The 23,899-nt window shown below is 39.5% G+C and overlaps 2 protein-coding genes across 6 annotated transcripts in view; both read right to left on the bottom strand.

The window, feature by feature from the left end:
• ephx4 (epoxide hydrolase 4) overlaps positions 1-9,681 on the bottom strand; it is a 31,934-nt gene extending 22,253 nt beyond the window's left edge. Inside the window, exons 1-2 of the mRNA XM_055641400.1 lie at positions 8,050-9,681; positions 2,374-2,459 (exon numbers count right to left, since the gene is read on the bottom strand). Of these exons, the coding sequence (XP_055497375.1) occupies positions 2,374-2,459; positions 8,050-8,292 (329 nt within the window). The 5' untranslated portion in view covers positions 8,293-9,681. The remainder of the gene's footprint in view (positions 1-2,373; positions 2,460-8,049) is intronic.
• A 3,146-nt stretch (positions 9,682-12,827) lies between these two features.
• The window catches only part of LOC129700745 (bromodomain-containing protein 3-like), a 59,723-nt gene continuing 48,651 nt past the window's right edge, over positions 12,828-23,899 (bottom strand). For 2 of the 5 annotated variants that reach the window (XM_055641390.1, XM_055641392.1), the window contains exons 14-19: positions 22,670-22,764; positions 22,473-22,578; positions 19,121-19,209; positions 18,499-18,719; positions 17,030-17,186; positions 12,829-13,110 (exon numbers count right to left, since the gene is read on the bottom strand). In XM_055641390.1, the coding sequence (XP_055497365.1) occupies positions 13,042-13,110; positions 17,030-17,186; positions 18,499-18,719; positions 19,121-19,209; positions 22,473-22,578; positions 22,670-22,764 (737 nt within the window). In that variant the 3' untranslated portion in view covers positions 12,829-13,041. Of the gene's footprint in view, positions 13,111-17,029; positions 17,187-18,498; positions 18,720-19,120; positions 19,210-22,472; positions 22,579-22,669; positions 22,765-23,899 lie in introns of all 5 variants that reach the window. The other 3 variants (XM_055641391.1, XM_055641393.1, XM_055641395.1) reach the window with 3 other exon arrangements.

Below are 23,899 nucleotides of genomic sequence, written 5' to 3'. Positions count from 1 at the left end.
CTACAAAAAGTAGTAAACTCTGCCCAGTCCATCATCGGCCCTGACCTTCCTTCCATCGAGGGGATTTATCGCAGTCGCTGCCTCTAAAAGGCTGGCAGTATCATCAAAGACCCACAACATCTTGGCCACACACTCATCTCCCTGCTACCTTCAGGTAGAAGGTACAGGAGCCTGAAGACTGCAACAACCAGGTTCAGGAATAGCTATTTCCCCACAGCCATCAGGCTATTAAACCTGGCTCAGACAAAACTTTGATTATTAATAACCAATTATCTGTTATTTGCACTTTATCATTTTATTTATTCATGTGTGTATATATTTATATTACGGTATATGGACACACTGATCTGTTTTGTAGTAAATGCCTACTATGTTCTGTGTGCTGAAGCAAAGCAAGAATCTCATTGTCCTATCAGGGACACATGACAATAAACTCACTTGAACTTGAACTTGGTCAAAATAAATGGGGACAAGAAGGCATGATGGACACGTGAAATTAAATCTACTGCCTACGGGATAAAATGAGAAAAAATCAGAAACAACTGCAATAAAATCTGAAAATGCTGTAAACACTCAGTAGGTCAAGCAGTACCAGTGAAAAGTAAATCAGAGATAATGTTCAATGTTGAAGAAAATTCTGACAAAGGGTTTTTAACTGTGTTGCCATTTTTTTTTCTTATTTTATAAACACAATCTGACTGATTTAGACTATTGATTTATTTCAGTATTTCAATTTACTACTTACAATAACAATTCAATAATCTGTGCATAATTGTTCAATAATTTATTCGTTCGATAATTTATTCGTGATTATAAAGTTTGATTACATTGCAGGAAATACAAACATTTTTGTTCAGTGAATACAAACATTTTCTCTTTCAAAAATTGCAAATGATTATTGTGGATGGTTTTGTGTAAAAGGTCTATTCTATTCCAGGGAAATGTAATCACAATGTTATAAATCAAACAGAAATTCTAAATTCTATGAAACCAGAATTTTTTTAACTTGTTCCATTTATTTCTGCAGCAGATGTATTAAATTATGATTAGATGCTGGACAAGAAAATGAGGTCAATTTGAAAAATAATTATTGCTAAGGCATTGATACAAGGTTTGACAACACTGAAAACTCAGATATAGTGATGTCCTTGTGGTTAAATTGCAGTTTAATGCTGGGTTTAATATGTACTGCATTCAAATTAGCGCCACCCTATTTATCGCGACTGTAGCCTGTCTGAATGCTACAGTATGTCATGTATAGGTCACTTAACTTTAAATATAGAATGTCCTTGTACTACATTTTATGTAGGACAATCCATTGTAAATGTATTGACGAGGTCCTTGTATTCTAGCCAGTTATGAAGGCCATCTTCATTTTAAATATAGCTGGCTTATCCTCTAATGTACTGTCTTGGACACAAGAAATGTCATAGTGAGATAGAGTATTAAGGACAGCTACCACATGGGACTAATTCACCTGTGAATACTGGACTATATTCAGACACATTGTGCAATAGAGTTTCCAAAATGCATGCTCCGGAAAAACATTATGAACACAGTTGCTGCCTTACAGCGCTAGAGATTCGAGTTCGATCCTGACTACGGGGGCTGACTGTACGGTGTTTGCACGTTCTCCCCGTGACCTGCGTAGGTTTTCTCAGGGATCTCCGGTTTCCTCCCACACTCCAAAGACATAAAGGTTTGTCGGTTAATTGGATTGGTATAATTGTAAATTGTCCCTAGCGTGTGTAGGGTTGCATTAGTGTGCGGGGATCACTGGTCAGCGCAGACTCGGTGGGCCAAAGGGCCTGTTTCTATGCTCTATCTCTAAAACTAAGACTAAAACAAAAAACTGATGGTTAACAGTACATTTAAGTGACAGATTTCAGATATTTATACTGTCTGGAATATTTCACCATAGGCAGGGAACAAGATGCATAAAAGTTTTGTCTGTGACTTTCTGACTAGTGTGTTCATCTAATAAATAACACATAATTATTGATGAATATGTTAGTATATCTATACTGTATATGGATAATAAAATGCTTTGGACCAAAGATATCACATAACATCATGAACCAGAATGCAATAGCTACTAGAAACATGGCCATAGAATAGGAAAACAAAGATGACACATTTCCTAATAAATGTCCTCACGGAAGTTTCTCTTCTGGAGTTAGATTAAAAAGCACATTGGCTTCAGTGCTTTGCAGAAGTAATCATACCCCGTAACACATTTGCTATGCTCAAAAACAGGTTGATAGCAGTAATATCACAAATAATAATAATAATAATAATAATAATGTTTATTTATATAGCACTTTTCAACAAAACATTGTAAAAACGGAATCAGTAGAGGAGAAAAATCATTACCAGAACTCTGGGAATCCATGTAACAGCAGCATTAATGGTTTTCCTCTGTCTCCTGCAGCAACATAATGGAATCTCAATCCTGACTCCTGGAGATTCAGAGAAGGAGGGAGAGAGAAAAAGGGGAAAGAAAGCCAATTATAATGCTTCATCTATGTTAGAAATGAGAAAGAGGGATGTTTCTTACAGTTGTGGTATAGTGATGTGCTGCATCATCCACTTCACTAGAGTCTGCAAAATACACCGCCTGAAAGAATGGGTTGACAGGAGAGAATAAAAGTGGAAAGCAAAGAAAAAGAATCCTACCACATCTTAATCTCAATGGGGATATATTGAGGCAAAACATTCAGTCAATTACCAACAAATGATCAACTTAAAAGTGTGACACGGCTTGGTTGGGGATGTTTGGGGAATCTGCTCGAAGACATATGCAATACTACTGGAACAAAAACGATTGATCATTGGGTGGGACTGGTATCCGCTGGTATCAGTATAGGATTGATAGTTCTCTTCCCTGAAAGACAAATTATTTTTCTATTTTTTAATGACAGTCCAGTAGATCTCACAGCCACAAATTCCTACAGGGAATGAAGCATTCCTAAATATTTATAAATCAAGGAATATGGGGGTAGTGCAGGAAAGTGGCAGAGTTAAAAGGTCTGCCATGTTTTGATTAAACGAGTAATAATAATAATAATAAATTTTATTTATGGGCGCCTTTCAAGAGTCTCAAGGACACCTTACAAAAATTTAGCAGATAGAGGAAAAACATGTAAGGGGAATGAAATAAATAGTAGAGACATGACTAGTACACAAAGTAAAGACAGAATTCAATTCAAAACACAATAGGAGGCAATTAATGCACAGATGAAAAGGGAGGGGGGGCGTGGGGCTAAGGATAGGCAGAGGTGAAGAGATGGGTCTTGAGGCGGGACTGGAAGATGGTGAGGGACACGGAATTGCGGATCAGTCTGATGTCTCTTGCTCTTAATTCTTATGTTCTTCTCTTCTTACTGACATTGTGTCTTCTCCTGTTGCCAGCCCAGTGCCACTGATGTGAACTTACTCATCGCACGTACTCTCATTAGAAGATTCAATCCTGATCTGCAGTGAGAAAACATTGGTATCCAGCTGAGAATGAATTAAAACTGATTTTTTTTCATGGCCATGTTATTCTGCATCTAATCTCTAGGGGAGTATCATGTCAGGTCTGACAACCAACAATGACAGTTGACCTTTAGCCCTTCTGTTCTTTAATATGGCATAGATTTTAATAGAAATAAAACATTATGGGCTCACTATGCTTATACTGACCTATCACTGAAAATAACCAGCAACGTAAGTTTTACTCTCCTAGAGTTTCTCTGCATCGTAACATCCACTAATTACCTTGAGGTCCTAAGCTTTGTAAATAATTGTGTAAAGCACAGAAGGAAAATGGCAATAATACTCTGAGTGGAATATTGTGTTCTTTTAGATACTCTGCAAAGATTTCAAAGCCCTAGGCAAGATGCAGAAGATAATAATTAGGATATACCAGAGATATGGGAAGCTTTATTCATGAAGTGGGTTAGAGAAATGGAGCCTCTTGTTGGAGCAAAGAAGGTTAAGAGAAATCTTGGCAGAGGTGTGAGCATAATTACGAGTAATTTTGATAGGCCTGTGGGAAAATACTGATTCATTTTATTGGTGAAATGCCAATTGGGCAATATAACGTTACAGTTATCACAGGATGATAGGATAACAATGAGAAGAATTTTATGTATATGGAGTGATGAAATTATGTTAGACATGAGGATAAAACAATCATCTTTAATAGCATTAAATGGAACATATTCAGTAATTAGTGGGCATTGTGATATGGAGAAACTTCACAGAGAAAGACTTAATTTTTGAGTTATTTAGAGATATTGGCCAGTATCAGCATAATTTTCCTTTTTCACTAAAAAACAGACACACCATAAGCATCTCCATGTTTCCTCCAAGAGGGTGTCGTTTCACATTTCTACATTACATTTTATTAGAAATTGATGTATTCTATCATGCCATTGTAATCGCTCTTCACAGAAAACCATACTTTCTTTTTTGTGTCACCTGCCTAAAATACCTGTCCAAATTATTTGTACATCAATAAGAGTTAATGTCCCATTACTGTCTCAAAAGGCAGACGTATTCCCAATTCAATAGACACTGACTAAACATCCGTTAATTTTCTGTCCTAAAAAAAACAATGCTGTTTCATTCTCTATAATGGTTTGCACCTTCAATTTATCAACAAACTTACCCTGTGATAGCCTTGTAGATGCAGACCATCCACTGCATTTCCTTCACATTAACTCAACTGTCTGCATTACCTTTGTCAGATATACTGTAATTTACCCTTAACAACACCCACCCACCTGTTGGCTGTTATTAACACACCATTTAATTTGTCATGTGCTAGATTTTATTCTGTATTATGTCTCCCTGAAGTTAAACGCCCTCACCTACATTGTATTCCTTCCTATCTCCTTTGCAGAACAGAATACATGACACTTTGTTAAACTGCACATCCCTCCTCCAATACTGCACTACGCTGCCTCTACAGAACCGTCATCCCCTATAAAAAAAATGTTATGACTATTAACTGCTCTAATTTTAAATGTGTCATATTAGCCCTGTTAATCAGATCAAGATCTGCTCATACATGATGGTTACTCATGTACTCCTCCTATGTGTACAACAATTGTTTCCTTTAAGTTAACCTTAAGTGACATAAGTATTCCACAAACAAATTGAAGACCATACATTTACACCCCTCACCCTCCAAAACCTATAATGATAAATTTTGCGGCTGATTTAGATTGAAATTTGTTTTGGGCAAACCAACAAATGAATATTAATCACTTCTAAAATGCATTCAGATTACACACAGCCTCATCTGTTTTAAGTGTTTAGAATACATTTTTAATTTTATTTACTACCAAACTAAACCCATTTATTAGAAATAAAGGCCTGAAATAGATTACAGAGATGGCAGTGAATAAATTAGCAAAACAAGAGATATAATTCAAAAAGCCGGAAAGCACTCATATATTGTTGTGTACAGATTGAACAACTATCATGACTAGTATGCACCATGGTAACTAGTGAAGAACAGGTGATGCCAATGCCTCCAGATTGCAGTTTTTCTCCACCAACTCCTTCATCTTTTACACCCACATGTTCTCTCTACGCATACATTCTTGCTTAGATTTGTGCGGAGAAGACAAGCTATAATAAGATAATAGGGCATGGATGATTTACGTTACACATTATTTTATCAAGAACTATGAAAAATCCTCCGCTAATTTGAAAAATGTTTGGGTCTCAACAGCATGCTATTTGTTCTCCTTCACCCTTCCTTGTAGCATCTCTGAGATTCCATTAACATTTCAGGTATTCACTTGAATCTTTCACTTGCTTCTCATTGCTTGGCCTGCTTCCTTTTTCTCATGAACATGAATTACTCTGTTTCTAGTTTCGTTCTGCCTGCTGTGAGTTCCAAAATTCATTTCTCCTGCCATCATTTTCACCTCCTATCTCTGGAATACAACCCCAGCTAATCTGTGGTCACTTCATTTTTTTCATCAGACTAACAAATGCATCTTTCATTGGTTTAACTCCAACCCTCTGACATGCCTCTGCATATGACTCACCCTTAAGAATTCCATATCTAACTCTGACTGAGTCATTATACCTCTCTCATCATTAGTACTGCCAATCTTAGCCAAACATACCTCTCAGGTAGTCTGCACATGTTACTCCCATTTAAGAATGACTACTGCAGATGCTATGATCAGTATCCACGTGGATGAGTCAGTAAATGTGTCAGGGCAAGTTGTGCCCATGTCCCCTCCTATCAATGGCCAAGGTGGCACAGGGTTGCACATCCAGCTTACTTTATAGTGGAATGTCAAACTCACCTCTCACCTCAGGCTGTATGCTCTCAAGCCATTAAGATACTGGTACCAATATGGAGAGGATCACTTCAATTCCACGTCATTGTTTATTTGTGGACCAGATGGGAGAAATGAACAAGGAGGGTAGATGACCTGAAACAGCTCTTAAGGAGCAAAGCCATTTAAAACAGGTTCTCGACAGAATAAACCTAAACCAAAGATTAAAATATCCTGCATAGACGAATTTATCCCTTATATGCTTTAAGCACAATGTTGCTTAAGAAAAACCCATGCAACAAAATATGTATGAAATATATATTTGGATAGTAAGTACACACAGACTCATCAGATTCCAGTCTGTTTTCCAATATTCCTAATGCGAGTATGTGTGACATCAGATGACGATCAACGTTTCTCTATACGCACCACAAATTAATGCTGCATCTTAATCAGAGACCAATTCAATTTTCAAGCAGAATATCCTGCAAGGTTCATTAACCATGGCACAAAAATATACTCAATGACAAAGCCTTAATATTAAATTATTATAATTGTCCCACTGTTTTTACCCAATAGAGCAATTAAATATCAAGAAACGACACAGGAGCTGGCGTACTCTTGGTTATCAATGAATGTGTGCTGTTGCAGCGTTATGAAATATTGTAAGCTCCAATCCATCTGAAACATGTAAAATATTACAATATTTCAAAGCTGTACTGTTATTATCTAGGTGTGTGTTCCCACACGCTTCGCGATTAACTGGCCCAATTTTAAGTGGTGCATGTTCAAACGACGTTACTTTTTCTGAGCTATGGAACACATTCTATCAAATGAGATATACATGTAACAGAATAATCTACATGTCTGTCAGAAGACCCTGGCATGGACTCCAACACATGACGATGGGATTTCACACGGTCGTTGACACGCTCTCCTAATTATAAACGGGAATGTGTGTGTCTGTGTACTGTGTTAATTTTGTCAAATAGATTCGGCTGGGTCCACTAAACGTTGCATTCAATAAATTGGGACTGGGGGGGAACTAAATAGACTTCATGATATGGTTTGGTTACGTCCTGAGGAATGTTACTATAATATCGAGCTAAATTAGATTTTCTGGCTTTGAGGCACGTTGGAAATTATTATTCCAGAGGCGTGCAAACCAAAAACACAGCCAAGGATGGCCTGCAGTGGGAGAACGTGTCTGGCAGGTAAAACCCCTCGACTTTAAAAGATACAGTTTTAATTCGGAGCTAATTGCAGTGGAACAATCACATTGCATTTCTTATAAAGGGTTGAGGTTGGAGATACATATTCATATTTTTAGCATGCAACCCTTTTTTTTTAAATATTGGTTAATCTCAATAAAGACAGTCCACCTGCTCAGTTATACGTGCGCCGATACCAAGTTCAATGAGGAGCTGTCCACAATTTCAGCACGAATTTATCCAGCCCGGGTAACGGTAAACACTGAATCGGCGCCGCTTCGCAGCCGGGAGAAATATTGAATGTGCGGCAGGGACTGCAATGCACATGGTGCTGTCCAGAGCCCGCAGTGACCCCCTTACTACCACCATCGTGGTGAAAAAAACAATAATTGCTTGTTTAAGGTGAATATCTACAGTCTAACAGTTTGGTCCCTACTTTCGAACCGGCATTAATAAATCACAGACAGGCCGGCGTGTTAATAGGGTAATGAATACAAGCGTGGAATAATTTGGGAATAGCAGTCCGGAGCCCAAATCAGCTCCGCTCTCACCTTGATTCGCACGTAACAGTGAGTTCCCAGGGACGTGTCGTTCAGGCAAGCTGGAAGGGTTTCGCGCTCAGTCCACTGAAAGGATTCTGCCGGCTTCCTGATGATGTGCCACAGAAGTTTTAGCAAAACCAGGCAGGCACAGAACCCGCAAAAACTGTACGCCAGAGCCCAGAAGAGAAGGTTCTTGATCTTCCCAGTGACTCGGGTTAAAAACATCAGGAAATCGCAGAGAGCCTTCACCATAGTCCCAGCTGGAATTGGGAGCTTCCTCCAACACTGGTGTCTCTCTCTCTATCTCTCTCTCTCCGGGCTGATCAAAGGTCTCTCATTCAGCCCGGAACCTTCAGCTCCAAATAGCGCCTGCCGAGAAACATCCCTTAACCTGAAGTCATGGAAACAACCAGAGATAGAAGCGTCAAGGATCACGCCTACGTGAAACGCAATGTTTTTCCCCCCACATAGACGTTGTCATTGGCTGCAGGAGGGGCTGGAGCTCCCAAAGCACGTCAAACATCTGCATTGGGAGACACACGTCAAGTGAAAGATCTTGGCGACGCGAAGCAGGTATTGAGATACACGTCAATTCAACATTAAAAAAAGGCAATCATTCAGCATGAACTGTCCAAAAGTGGAGGAAATCCGCCACGATACACCGCTAAGATGCTGCAATAATCCAGTACATTCGGCAGATGCCGTTTAATGGTCACTCTGTGTTATTCTCTCGTGGGTGTTTTTCTTAGGCAGTCCTTCAGAGTCCACTATGCGGGTGTTGCTGGCGAGGTCAATATTTGTAGCCAATTTCCCACTACCCTTCAGAAGGTGAGACATTTCCTCGATTATCTGCAGTTCTCTCAATGTGCTTTTCCTATGACATTTTTGGGTTTGGTTCCAGCTGCACCCAAGAATCGCAATTTGTCTCCAGTTAGGATGGCGGGTAATTTGGAGGGAAAATGTAGGTCTTCCCTTACTTGATTTAATGGTAGCGATCACAGATCGTCGGGGTGGAGTCCTTGGTGAATTGGTGCAGTGTATCTATATAGATGATGTACGGTCCAGAGGTAGTGTGTCAGTGGTAGATGGGATGCTAATCAAGCGAGGCCCACTGTTGTGGCTGACTTGTGCCTTGTGGATGAGGGGATAGGTTTTGGAAAGTACACGTAGAATACTGAGCCTTGAATCCACAAGAACTGATAAATAATCCCGGGATAAATAATCCCATTAGGTTTCTTGTCAATGCTGATATACTGAATGTTAATGTCGTACAACCCAGTAATGATAATGGCACTGGATGTGAACGAGCGGAAGGTGATTTAACTAAATTGGATCTGACTATTGCACCTAGGCAATTTTTGACTGTTCTGGAGCAGTTGAAGCATATGATTAAACTGGAGAGATCGTAGATCTTATCAACAAGTCTTCATCACTACAGTTAAACCAATGCAAGATCCCATTATCTTTGCCCCAGCCAGTCCATTGCTTGATATAAGTGGGAAGGAACTGAATTGGAGTTTGTGATGAAACAGAAATGGATCATCGCTTGGCATCTTTGGCTCAGATAGTTGTAAGTGACATAATTCATGTTTGTTTATTCATTTATAGGATGTGGACAGCAATGCCAAAATCAGTATTTTTATTGTCAAGTCAAGTCAAGTTTATTTGTCACATACGAGATGTGCAGTGAACTGAAAGTGGCATTCCCAATTAGCCAGGAACTGAGATGGTAGTTAATAGTCAACCATATGGTGGGTTTGATATCACATGTAGATCAGACCAGCTACAGGTTGGCAGATTTATTTTCCTCAATGCTGTTTACGACAATCCAGAAGTCTCACGATTGGTGTCACAGCAACTGGCTTTATTATCACATTTATTTAATTAAAATTAAATTTCCCTAGCCAATAGTTTATCCAATAGCAGCTAAGTTCATTTATCCAAAGTAGACAGTTTCAGAATAAATGAAACCGCCTAAACGCATAGGAATAGAAAACCTTCACTGGAGGAAAACAAGTACAGTTAAGAAAAGCAGGACTAAACAATTTCGATTCAGACCCAACAACAGTGAAGAAACAGTCATATATTTCCAAGCTGGGATGGTGAACAGCTTGGAGGGCAATTTCTAAGTTGTAGCATTCATGGTTTTGATGTCCTTCTTGCTGGTACGGGTAGTGGATTTCAAACATGTAAAATAATGTTGGCAAGTTGCTTCTGTGTATACTGTATATGGTACAAAATGCTGCAACTGAACTGTGGTGGGGTGAGTAAATGGTTGTGGATGGGGTGTCTATTAAGTGCATTGCTATGACCCATGTCAATTTCTCAAGTATTGTTGAAATGGCACATATAGGGAATCAGAAAATATTCCATCATACTCCTGACTCAAGCCTTGTAGTCATGCAGCACTTTCCATTTTGATAGAAACATAGAAAATAGGTGCAGGAGTAGGCCATTCGGCCCTTCGAGCCTGCACCACCATTCAATATGATCATCCAACTCAGTATCCTGTATCTGCCTTCTCTCCATACCCCCTGATCCCTTTAGCCACAAGGGCCACATCTAACTCCATCTTAAATATAGCCAATGAACTGGCCTCAACTACCTTCTCTGGCAGAGAATTCCAGAGATTCACCACTCTCTGTGTGAAAAATGTTTTTATCATCTCGGTCCTAAAAGATTTCCCCCTTATCCTTAAACTGTGACCCTTGTTCTGGACTTCCCCAACATCGGGAACAACCTTCCTGCATCTAGCCTGTCCAACCCCTTAAGAATTTTGATCTATGGGTATGGCCAGGCCTGGCCTGCCCTTGGAGCAACTTCAGTACTGATGATGTTGGCTTGGCAAGGATACTAACATTGATTTGCTTATCTTTCCACAGAATTGATATTTTTGCTGAAATATTATTAGTGGCATCTCTGAAGTGGCTGCCAAAGGAAGTCCAAGTGTCAGAAACATGTAGTAGAGCAGGGATCACTGCTGCTTAATAGGGCATGAGTTTTGTCTGAAGTATTACTCATTGATGTCTGTCTTCACTGATAGATGTCTCTCAAGACATGGGTGTGGGTTGTGTTTCCGTTCTGCTTATCTACATTGTTGGAGAACAGTGTTTTAAAGCTAGGGATATCAGGGTAGAGAACTTCCCTTATAGGCTTTGGTGAACAAATCGATGATTACAGAACTTGGCCTCTACATAGGTGTGGCATTAATCCTGCAGATCCACGACTGTAGTGGAAACTGTATAGGTTGAATAGTTTTTAATTTGTCATGTACATTAGCTCCACTCTTGTAGGAAGCTTGATGAAGTTAAGGAACAGCATCACCGTGAGAAAGCTTGTACAAGGTCAATGCCACAATCTTACTTGACATGGTTTGCCCTGATATAGTCCCTGTTGTGGACCCATTGCTTAGGACCATGGCTTGTATTTTAATTCTATAGGCAGCCAAATTTGAGGAGGCTATCTATTCCTCTGTACCTTCGAGCTATTAAAGAGTTCAAGCAGGGCCACATATATATTGGTTTTTACTCCTCGTTGCATTTCATATCACTTGGAGATGTTGGTCAATGGGCAATTCAGGGAACAGAGGGAGACACTGAGAAGAGGGCACTGGTGGTGACTTTCCCCTGTGGTAGGCACCAGAGGGACCCTTCATTAGCTATCACAGGCACAACTTCCTTCTTTCTTGAAGATGGTCAGACCAACACAGTTACAAAAGGTCCCAGATATGGACAATGCAGTTGTGGAATTTTGACTGAGTTTCCTCATTGCTGCATTTTAGAACTTTAACATGTGTTTATTTTTGTTTGGCATACATTTTCTTCCAATCTCCAAGTCCCAAAATTTGGAGGAAATTTGAGACCAGACAAAAACAATCAATTCATGCTTGAAGCATTCAATGCTTCATTCGACAATTTTTTTAAAACACACTGCAAATTTTTGAAATTAACATATTTAGTGCATTTCATTTCTTATAGCTTGATCAAGTTCAGAACATGTGATAGATTCCAAAACATCCAGTAATTTCAAGTACACTGCTTTTTCACCAAATTGGACTAAATGAAACTGGTTAACTTGAAAAACAGGAATTATGAAGCAAGAAATTGGCAAAACCACAAGAATCATTCAGTAATAGAAAGTATATTGCATGAAAGATATGAGGTAATGAAAAATGTCTATCCTTTTAGGGGAAAAAAATGAAACATTGCATCTTGAAGATGAAATTTCAACTGCATAACAATTCAAATTATTATAATTAGCTCTATAATGGGTAACTGTTCTGTGTCCAAGTGCTGGCAACTGTAAATACATTCGGTAAAACTAGAAAAATATAAACTGGAAGCATTAAGTACAGAAATATTATGAATGTCATTCAAATAATTTAACAAAATCTGAATATCAGAGAGGAAAATAAATACATGACAGTGCATATTTATTAACTCTAGTTAATTTTAATGCTATCAAAATGTTCAGGTAGAGAAAAGTTATATTTCTTCATCTTTGAATTTAAGATAATTTGGAATATTATTACTTTTTACAATTATCTTCCAATGTCAGTGAATGAAAGGACATTACTACAGTATACCAGTTTAACTGTAGCTAAATCTTAAAGATTTTACTGCAGCAATAAGCTGTAGGATTGATTTTACTAAACAATTACAATTTCATTTTTCCAAATCTTATCCATCAATTATCTTTAACTGAACACAATAACTTTATTTTTTTTTCATTTGATTTTCTCAAAATCTAAACCTGCACATTTACTTTAAGAACACTGACAAAATGTTATTAAATTCTATATAAATAGGATTCATCATCATCCTCTGTATTCAAGGAACATTTCAATAACCATTTGGAGATTAAGCTCTGATAAGGATTTGTTAATTATCAGTTTGGTATCCATTATATACTTTAATATTGGAAACTCCAAATCAGTCAATTCTGATTATTTCAGCCATCATACGACTAGAATTTTAACATGAACAAAGATTGTCAAGATTTCTAATATAGATTTTCTTCAAATGTTTCCATAATATCACTCTGTAAATTCATGTCAATTGTTGTTGCCATCTGTAAGAAGCAGAAATATAATTTTGAATAACAGTCAAATGTGTTTAATGGTCATATGTCCCAACAGAAACAACTACATTTTTTATGCAACAGTATAACAGGCCAGTAAGCACAATAAGATAATATATAATCACCAAAAATACAACACACAAATAACTCCAATACGTGTAAAACCGCCCAAGTCCTTAGTGCAACCAAAGTCAGTCCATAGTTCATAGCTGAGGCTAGTGTTACAAGAGGCAGATGATATTGGGAAGAAGCTATTCTTGAACCTGGTTGTCACATTTTACAGACTCCTATACCTTCTTCCCAATGGTAGGAGTGAAATGAACGCGGTCAGAGTGGTGTGGATCTCCAACGATGCTGGCATCATCTTCAATAATTCTAATTCCCAAATCCCTGACGGTGAAAAACAGTTTTAAGTAGAAAGTTGTTCTTGTTAAAGCAAATAAACTATTTGGGAGGAAAAAAAGTATGCCAAATAATTAGAAACTTCTGCATCGGATACAAAATTCAACTTGAATTGCCAAGTGATAATTTAAATTAGTGGTTTAAAAAAAATATGGAAAAATGAATACTAGAAGCTGTTTATGAAGGCATTTTACTGGTGATACATTATTTTAATGATATTAGGCACTTGATGTCTTCTATTGACCAGATTTTAATGTGTTTTTATGGACCAGATTTTAATGTGTTAATCCATTTTTTTTAAATTGGGTATGTGTGTGGGGGGCGGGGAAACTTTTAAAATCTTTTCCCTGTAAGGAGAACCCGACCTTTTCTCTGTTGGGTCTCCGTTGTCGTTGGGGCCTAGGACCGTGGAGCGGCCTCCAACCGGAATGACCTGGGGCTCCAGTCGCGGAGCCTGCGGACTTATCCACCATCAGAGTTCGGAGCGGGTAGAGCTGTGGTGGTGCGCGGCTGCGACCCGACCCCGGGACTCGGAGGCTCCAACCATAGGTCTGGTGGACGGTGACACCGGGAGCCCGTGGGTCCCTGCTGGGAGACTGCTTTTCGGGGCTTCCGCAATGGCGACTTCTCCCGCCCGAGTTGCGGGGTTGAAAAGTACCTGGAGCAGGGCCTTACATCGCCCGGCGCGGCTTTAAATGGCCACGGGACTTGCTAGCGCCCACCAGGGGCTCCAACACCAAGACCCGGAGCGTGGCCTTACATCGCCTGGCGCGGCTTTAATGGCCGCGGGGCTTATTTACCATCGCCCGCCGGGGGCTTTGACTCCAACATCGGGAGGAGAATGAGGAGTGCAGGGGAGAGATAAGACTTTGCATTCCATCACAGTGAGGAGGAGATGCGCTGTGATGGATGTTTGTGTAAATTGTGTTGTGTCTTGGTTCTTTTTCTTGAGTGTATGACTGCAGAAACCAAATTTCGTTTGAACCTCAATGAGGTTCAAATGACAACAAATAAACTGTATTGTATTGTATTGTTTGCCTTCTGTACAAATAAAATGACTGCATGTTTTAAATTGCAAAATTGGGATTATATGAGATACAAATGGAGAACGATATTTAAAAGGATGTATTATATCCATTATTCTAATAAGGTTAAGTGATTCAGTTTTGAGGGTCAGTTCCTAAAAGTTTATCTAACAAGATATTCACAGTTATGGGGAGTTGCATATAACCGATGATCATGGTTTAAGATTCATGAGACAAAGCAATCTGACACGTTACAAGTGAAAAAAGATTTAAAGCAGACAGGAAAAAAATCATGGGAAAACTGATCCTTCCTTGGGGAAAGCAAGATGATCAGAGCTGAACATGAATTTGTCCCAAGTGACCCCGTGTCATTTTTGTTCATTAGAGAAACAGTACGAAATAAGTTGCCAGAAATTGCCATTAAAGCAGAAAACACAGATCTAGAATGAAAAAAAGGAAATTTTGATGGGTGGTATCAGATGAAAAAAGATGAAAAAAAGATACAGGACATACTCAGCAGGTCAGGCAGCAGTGGAGAAAAACAGAGTGTCAGGCTGAAGAACTAGTTCTGAATAAAGTTTTAAATCTAAAAGTTTAACGGGTTCTCTTTTCATTGATGCTGCCCGATCTACTGAGCATTTAGAAACATAAAAATTAGGTGCAGGAGTAGGCCATTCGGCCCTTCGAGCCTGCACCGCCATTCAATATGATCATGGCTGATCATCCAACTCAGAATCCCGTGCCTGCCTTCTCTCCATACCCCCTGATCCCCTTAGCCAGAAGGGCCACATCTAACTCCCTCTTAAATATAGCCAATGAACTGGCCTCAACTACCCTCTGTGGCAGAGAGTTCCTGAGATTCACCACTCTCTGTGTGAAAAAAGTTCTTCTCATCTCGGTTTTAAAGGATTTCCCCCTTGTCCTTAAGCTGTGACCCCTTGTCCTGGACTTCCCCAACATCGGGAACAATCTTCCTGCATCTAGCCTGTCCAACCCCTTAAGAATTTTGTAAGTTTCTATAAGATCCCCTCTCAATCTCCTAAATTCTAGAGAGTATAAACCAAGTCTATCCAGTCTTTCTTCATAAGACAGTCCTGACATCCCAGGAATCAGTCTGGTGAACCTTCTCTGCACTCCCTCTATGGCAATAATGTCCTTCCTCAGATTTGGAGACCAAAACTGTACGCAATACTCCAGGTGTGGTCTCACCAAGACCCTGTACAACTGCAGTAGAACCTCCCTGTTCCTATACTCAAATCCTTTTGCTATGAAAGCTAACATACCATTCGCTTTCTTCACTGCCTGCTGCACCTGCATGCCTACCTTCAATGACTGGTGTACCATGACACCCAGGTCTCGCTGCATCTCCCCCTTTCCCAATCTGCCACCATTTAGATAATAGTCTGCTTTCCCGTTTTTGCCACCAAAATCGATAACCTCACATTTATCCACATTATACTGCATCTGCCAAACATTTGCCCACTCAACCAGTCCTTTCCAAGTCACCTTGCAGTCTCCTAGCATCCTCCTCACAGCTAACACTGCCCCCAGCTTAGTGTCATCCGCAAACTTGGAGATATTGCCTTCAATTCCCTCATCCAGATCATTAATATATATTGTAAATAGCTGGGGTCCCAGCACTGAGCCTTGCGGTACCCCACTAGTCACTGCCTGCCATTGTGAAAAGGACCCGTTTACTCCTACTCTTTGCTTCCTGTTTGCCATCCAGTTCTCTATCCACATCAATACTGAACCCCCAATGCCGTGTGCTTTAAGTTTGTATACTAATCTCTTATGCGGGACCTTGTCAAAAGCCTTCTGGAAGTCCAGATACACCACATCCACTGGTTCTCCCCTATCCACGCTACTAGTTACATCCTCGAAAAATTCTATAAGATTCGTCAGACATGATTTACCTTTCGTAAATCCATGCTGACTTTGTCCAATAATTTCACCACTTTCCAAATGTGCTGCTATCCCATCTTTAATAACTGACTCTAGCAGTTTCCCCACTACCGATGTTAGACTAACTGGTCTGTAATTCCCCGTTTTCTCTCTCCCCCCCTTCTTAAAAAGTGGGGTTACGTTCGCTACCCGCCAATCCTCAGGAACTACTCCAGAATCTAAAGAGTTTTGAAAGATTATTACTAATGCATTCACTATTTCTGGAGCTACTTCCTTAAGTACTCTGGGATGCAGCCTATCTGGCCCTGGGGATTTATCGGCCTTTAATCCATTCAATTTACCCAACACTACTTCCCGGCTAACCTGGATTTCACTCAATTCCTCCAACTCCTTTGACCCGCGGTCCCCTGCTATTTCCGGCAAATTATTTATGTCTTCCTTAGTGAAGACGGAACCAAAGTAGTTATTCAATTGGTCCGCCAATTGTTTTTTTTTTAGTATTCCACCATCAGCAATTTATTACTTTCAAATGACAATCTAATAAATGTTCATAGTTTTAGTAGTGGAATTCTACTCACTGCTTCCCTCCTTCTCCGCTCTTGCTCCAGTTTTCTGGCTAGTTTTCTGTTTTGTTGCGCTTCATGGTCTTCTGGTATTTTCTGCTCAGACGTTTGCTCACAGGGCCCGTCTTGACCTGATGAAGTGGATTCAAGGCCAATTTCCTTCCCATGCGCTCTGCAACACAAATGCCGTTTCTGCGTGACTACAAAATAAATAATGGTTGTACAAACCTAGAAACAGAAAAAGTTCATTCAGACCTTCGAGCTGATTCTCTATCTCAATACCATTTTCCACACTCTCAACCCATTCAGCCACCCCTTTGATAGATTGTCTAGAAATCTCTCCTCCTTCTTAAACATATTCATTAATTTGGCCTCCACTATCTTCAGTGGTAGAAATTTCACAGATTTATTATCCTACAATCCTCGCCTCAGTCTTAAACATTTTGCCTCTTATCTGAAGACTGCACCCCTTGTCTGGAATCACCAGCTGCACACAACATTATGCATACATCCAGTTTATTTCACCCAGTCATATTTTGTTTTGCATTTCAGAGATCCCCTTTATTCTTCAGAATTCTGGAAAACACAATTAGATTAGAGGCCTGGTATCCTGTAGGCATGATTTGCTTCTCAACATACTCATCCACATGGAGGAATACACTCCATTTGGATGAATGCAGCTCCAACAGCCAGGGAGCTCATCGCCATGCTGGCATCCCATCCATCACATGTAATATTAATTCCCTCTATAACTGACAAATTTGCCATGCCTTCTGTGGCACCACTTAACAAGCATAAAGTGTAGGGATGTATAGAAACGCCAACATTTGCAAGTTTCCCCACCAAGCTTAAGAAATCATCACTTGGAAAAATACTGGTGCTCATTCAATAGCACCAAGCCCGAATTCTAGAATGTCCCACCTTTGAGAAAGAAAGATTGCAGTGGTTGAAGATGGTACACCAGCAATTTACCAGGTCAGCAAGTCCTAATTTTGCTAATGATGCCCAGAGCCAGAAAAATGAATGAGTTAAAAATAAGTAAATAGGGACTAATGGAATGGAAGAGCCCACAAGACCAGAGCCTGAACAAACAAGGATTGTGTTCCTTTGCTATTTGGACAATGGTACAAGTTACAGATTAAATTACCAAAATTTCAAATACTTATGAAAGGGATTCCACAAACTAGAAATCCTCAGACAGAATTTACTAAAGGTCAATTAAACCAGAAGAGACGGAGAATGCGAACATGTTTGATAACGTTTACCTCTACAACCAGAAAAATGGCAAGTCAAGTATCTGATTCCTGAAAATTATTGCTGAATAAAGTCTCATTCATGGTCTTGGATTCGAGGTACAGTACATAACAAGACACATTTGTGGATGGTATGAATATTGTTCTAACCTATTTAAACTAAACTATTGTTGCTGCCATAGGAAAGCTACTTCTATCAGTTTCCAACCTATTCATTTGGTACAACGTTACCTTTGTGTGAATGTCACCTTATTCCTTTCTTCACTACCAATTTGCACAAGATGCCGTCTTTTGATTTCCGCTCGAGTTTTTAAAGCTTTTTCATGTTCTTCTTTTTCCAATGCTGCTTTCCTGAACAACTTGAAGCTTTCGCTGGAAGATTTTATCAATGATGTGGGTGTCACCATTTTGCTCAAACTTGCCCAGGAATTTGCATTCTTGACCTCTACTTCCTATTTTATTGGAATATTTTGTGAAAATGAAAAGGAACAATTAGCAAATTTTGAGATTTTTAATTAATTAATCAAATGATTTTTATTCACCAGGACATCTAGTCTTGCAACAAACTCAAAACATTCTGAATATAGTAAACACGAGTTAATTTTGAGTTCCAGGTTACGCATTTGAGAATTTACAGGTAATGAGCAGTTGACACATAGTGAGAGTAGGTTTCAGATGATGTACAAAGTCAAAAGGGAGCGGCTTTCAATAAGTATACAAAATCTGAGGAAAACAGTAATTTGAAATCCAAAAAGACTAGTTTTTCAGAAGTCATAATTTCATACTAGGATAAAACAGGCATAAATATGGCTTCATATGTCTAAATTGATATTTCAGAAATGCGAGATACTACCTTCTTTGGGGTAAGTGAGGATGTAGGTTCTGGCACAATTTTAAAGTTATCATTTGCTCTTGTTTCATCTGGATGGATGTGCTCCATATCTGAAATATTATGAAAAGTTATAACTATTAGTTATATAACAATAATAACAGGCAATGCTTAATAAAGCAAGTTACATTTGGACAATCACCTTAACATTCAGAAGTAGGCATATCTTTTTTTGATACAATTTACTACTGCATCAATAAAGTGTAAATAATCCATTGCAGTCTATAATAATGATTAGCCTGTGTTTAATATAACAAAAAAGTCTATGAAGTTGCAGAGGTATAGAAGTGAAACAGTCCCTTTGGGCCACATCATCCATCCTAGCCAGATTTTATAACTGGGTTGGTCTCATTTACCTGCCTTTGACCCATATCCATCTAAATCTTTCCTACCCATGTATCTGTCTGAATGTCTCTTAATCTTTTCCATTGTACTCGCCTCTACAACTTCCTCTGGTAGTTTGTTCCATTTATGCAGCCTTCCGCATTAAGTAATTGCCCCTCAGGTCTTTTAAATCTTTCCCCTCTCATCTTAAACCCATGCCCTCTAGTACTGGACAGTTCTACCCTGGGAAAAAAGATTAACCATTCACCATCTATCTCTCTCGATGATATTGTATACCAGTTTTCAAAATTACTTTTAGATAGTTATGCTTCCCTCCCTTGGACTATTGACAAGCTTAACATTTATTGCTCATCATCAATCGTAAGTGAAGATGGCGAGTGGTCTCCAAACACTGCAGTAATATGATTCTTAGATGTTGTTTTCTATGTTTCGGTTTCAAAACCATAAAATAGTAAAATTAGTTTGCGATGCACGGTTTTTTGCATGTTACTTGCATAAATTGGTTTGCATTTGGACATACATTTCTAAATAATAAAATGATGCTTGTTATCTCATTTACATGCAATGGTACTATACAGAAACATAGAAACTTTGAGCCAGCACTACCATTCAATATGATCATGGCTGATCATCTAAAATCAGTCCCCGTTCCTGCTTTCTCCCCATACCACACAAATCCCTTATCCACAAGATATATATCTGTTAATATTGGCCAAATTAGAGGTATTATAAAATGGAGGATCTTTGCATTTGCAAGGCCTGCTTGGCCTATGTCTGTGCAAAGTTGCAAGCTGTGAGCTGGTGCCAGATAATCTGGACCCTAGATTGATCTGCAGGATAAGGTAAGATCCAGATGTCCTTTCCTTTGTTAAAATTCATGAGGACTGCAGAGGAGCTCAGAGGTATTGCAAATGAATGATCAGGATTGGCCAACTAAAGGGGAGTTGTAAATACTGTTAATAATGTTGCAGGGTGTTTGTACTGCTGCTTGATGATTGGCTGAAGTGTGAAACCTTGTTTATACAACTTGGGAAAATGTTGCATTACTTAGTTAACTGACTTCCTTCCAGAAGCTTCTGTAGAAAAATTGTAATGGGGTACTTGGTAATGGGTTAAGGAATTGTCAATATCCATATAATGTAATCGATATTTGTGATGGGTTTGTAAAGGCTGCCACCCCCATCTAGTTTCACGCCACAGGGTATGATCACCTATAAAAAGTGGTCCCCACGAGGATCGGGGTCGATCTTCTGGAGGGGCGCTTGGGACTGTGTAACCTTTTGGAGGCGTCTGCTTGCACAAGGCTGAAGGGCTTGAACGAGCAGAGACAAGGATCGGACCCGCAGTGGTTGGGTATCCTATAGGGAGTTTGTTATTGTTTGAAAGAATAAAGTTTAGTGATCCAGTGCTTGACTCAGTGTTTTACTGAACTAGACTGAGGGGGAGGGGGGGGGGGGAAGCTTTAGGAGTATTAAAGCCTTCTGTGGCAGAGAATTCCACAGATTCATAACTGTCTGGGTGAAAAGAATTTTCCCTTATCTCAGTCCTAAATGGCCTACCCCTTATTCTTACATTGTGATCCCTAGTTCTGGACTCCCCTAACATCGGGAACATTTTTTCCGCATCTAGCCTGTCCAATACCTTGAGAATTGTATATTTTTTTGTAAGATCCCCTCTCATATTTCTAAATTCCAATTAATATAAGCTCAGTCAATCCATTCTTTCATCATATGCCAGTCCCGCCATCCCAGGAATTAACCTGGTGAACCTACGCTGCACTCACTCAATAGCAAGAATGTCCTTCCTCAAATTAGGAGACCAAAACTGCACACAATACTCCAGGTGCAGTCTCACCAGGGACATGAACAACTGCATTAGGACCTCCTTGCTCCTATGCTCAAATCCTCTCGCTATGAAGGCCAAATAATATGATTTAATACCAGGTGATGCTCATTTCAGCTGCAAATGAGCTCAGAAACCAAATTTAAAGGTATTTCAACGTTGCTTTGTTGCCTACCAGACACTAGCTCCTGAACCATCATCCAATGATGTTGTCAAAGTAAACAGTTTTAAAGAAAAAAATCGCAGATCAGTAGCTAGCTCAAATTTGACAATTCTACTTTGTAAGTAATTTCTAACTGCTTGGCTTGCGTGTAATTTATGTACATTTGCCACAAACACATTCAGATAAAAGCTGTGGTTGAATGAACCAAATCCCAATGTTCTGTATACTTATGCTTATCATACATATAAATGCAGGTAATAAAAAAAGGATGGTCCAGCCAACATCATCTTTGCAAATAAACTTCCATGCTTCCTTTTTTTGTGTGCTTAATATTAATTTAAATTACTAGACTGCATATTTCCCCCAAGATGTGACTAGACCAAGTCTCAGACCCGTTCCCAATGTCTGCTCCCCCAATGGTGTGATCCCCCTGTCTTGCAACTTTGTTTCGAATATGATAGGAAGGAGCACCGTCATGCAGGCCCGTCGGCAGCCGGGTCTCACGAGAGTGGAATATTAACTGAAGCCAGACCCGTTCCTCAAACTGTAAGATTCCCCCAGCACAATATTCCCCCATGCCCCGTCCCTCAAAAAAAAAGCCGTCCAATTTTAGTTTCACCTCCCCAATACCTGCCTGCTGCAGCAGTGAAAGTTCAGTGTCAGTCTTGTGTTTCGAAGTGTTGGAAGCTGTCTTGCAACGGCAGGCGGCAGCCACAGACTTTGTTATATATATACGAAGTGTGGGTTGGAAGCTTCCCCCAACCCAATATTCCACCATGAAGGAGCAGCCCGTTGCAATGAATCAAAACCTCCCCTGCCTGCAGCAGTGAAAAGTTCAAACTTTGTTTCGCAGCGGACGATAGGAAGGAGCAGCCGGTCAACGTCGGCAGGATGGATCACTGCAGAGTTTTGAGTTTTATATATTAATAGAAGATAGAAGATGAATATCTGATGCAATAAACCTACTTTTGTGTAGTGTGGTAGACCCGCTGCATTTTTCAGGAGCTGGCATGGTCTGATGAATTGGTAAGCATTTAGCTTCCTCTTCTGCATTGCATAAAGTCTTTGCTTTCTGGAAAACAGCACCCAGTAAACCACATTTAAGAAATAAGTTTCTAAATTGCATTCTTTTAAAATAAAAGTTCTGAAATGATTTTCATTACTTTAGGGTGAATGGATTGAAAAGCACGCTTGACTGATAGATGTACAACTTGCAACAAAGGCGGTGACTGCAACGGTGATAGAACTGGAGCAAGTCCTTAAAAACAAAATAAGATTTTAACAGACTTGGTAAAAACATCTCTTGAAATTTCAGCAAAGAGGTTAAAATGGCATTTGGCACTCTTACCCAAAATATTTCAAAATGTTTAAAGAAAACTTGTCAAGTGTCCTGGATGGGACAATTAAATTCTTACTTGCTGCAACACAAGTGAACATGTGAATATGTAAACATAGTACATAACGGGGGAAGAGAAAGAAAAAAGTTCAATAAATAACAAATATAGTGCAATAATAATAATAATAATAATATTTTGCAGTTCAGAGCTCAGAGCTTATTTGTTATCATGTTTAATAGCCTAATGGCTGTAGGAAAGAAGCTGTTCCTGAACCTGAACGTAAGTTTTCAGGCTCCTGTGCCTTCTTCCTGATGGCAATGGTAAAATGAGTGTGGCCAGGATGGTGTGGGTCTTTGAAGATTTCGCCTGCCTTTGAGGCAGTGACTGCGATAGATCCTTTCGATGGTGGGGAGGTCAAAGCTGGTGATGGACTAGGTAGTGATCACAACTTTTTGTAGTCTTTTCTGCTCACAGACGTTCAAGTTGCCGAACCAGGCCATGATGCAACCAGTCAGAATGTTTTCTACCGTGCACCTGTAGAGGTTTAGGAGAATTCTCTTCGGCATGCTGAATCTCGGTAATCTTCTCAGGGAGTCGCTGATGTGCCTTTGTTATAATTGCATCGGTGTGTTGGGTCCAGGTCTTCGGAAATATGCACGCCCAGGAATTTGAAGTTTTTGACCTTCTCCACTATCGTCCCATTGATGTGAACAGGATTGAGGGTCCTTATCCTTCCCCTACGAAAGTCCACAATCAGTTCCTTGGTCTTACTGATGTTGAGAGCCAGGTTGTTGTGCTAGCACCACTTGGTCAGTCGGTCGATCTCACTTCTATACTCTGACTACACTGTTTTAAAATAGAGAAGGTTTGCAGAATTTTTAAATTAACTTGGGTTGAAATTTAAGTTCATTTGGCCAGGTTGACGTGTATTTAGATTTTCATATCATACTACAAGCCTAATACCGATTTTCCCACTGACATTCCAGTAGAGGTTACTGATGAATAAAGGAACAACACGACAGACCCTCAACAAACTCAAAATTCCAGTATGAAATT

The sequence above is a fragment of the Leucoraja erinacea genome, chromosome 10 (assembly GCF_028641065.1).
Source record: "Leucoraja erinacea ecotype New England chromosome 10, Leri_hhj_1, whole genome shotgun sequence".
Classification (NCBI taxonomy): Eukaryota; Metazoa; Chordata; class Chondrichthyes; order Rajiformes; family Rajidae; genus Leucoraja; species Leucoraja erinaceus.
This window is presented reverse-complemented; position numbering and strand designations above follow the sequence as displayed.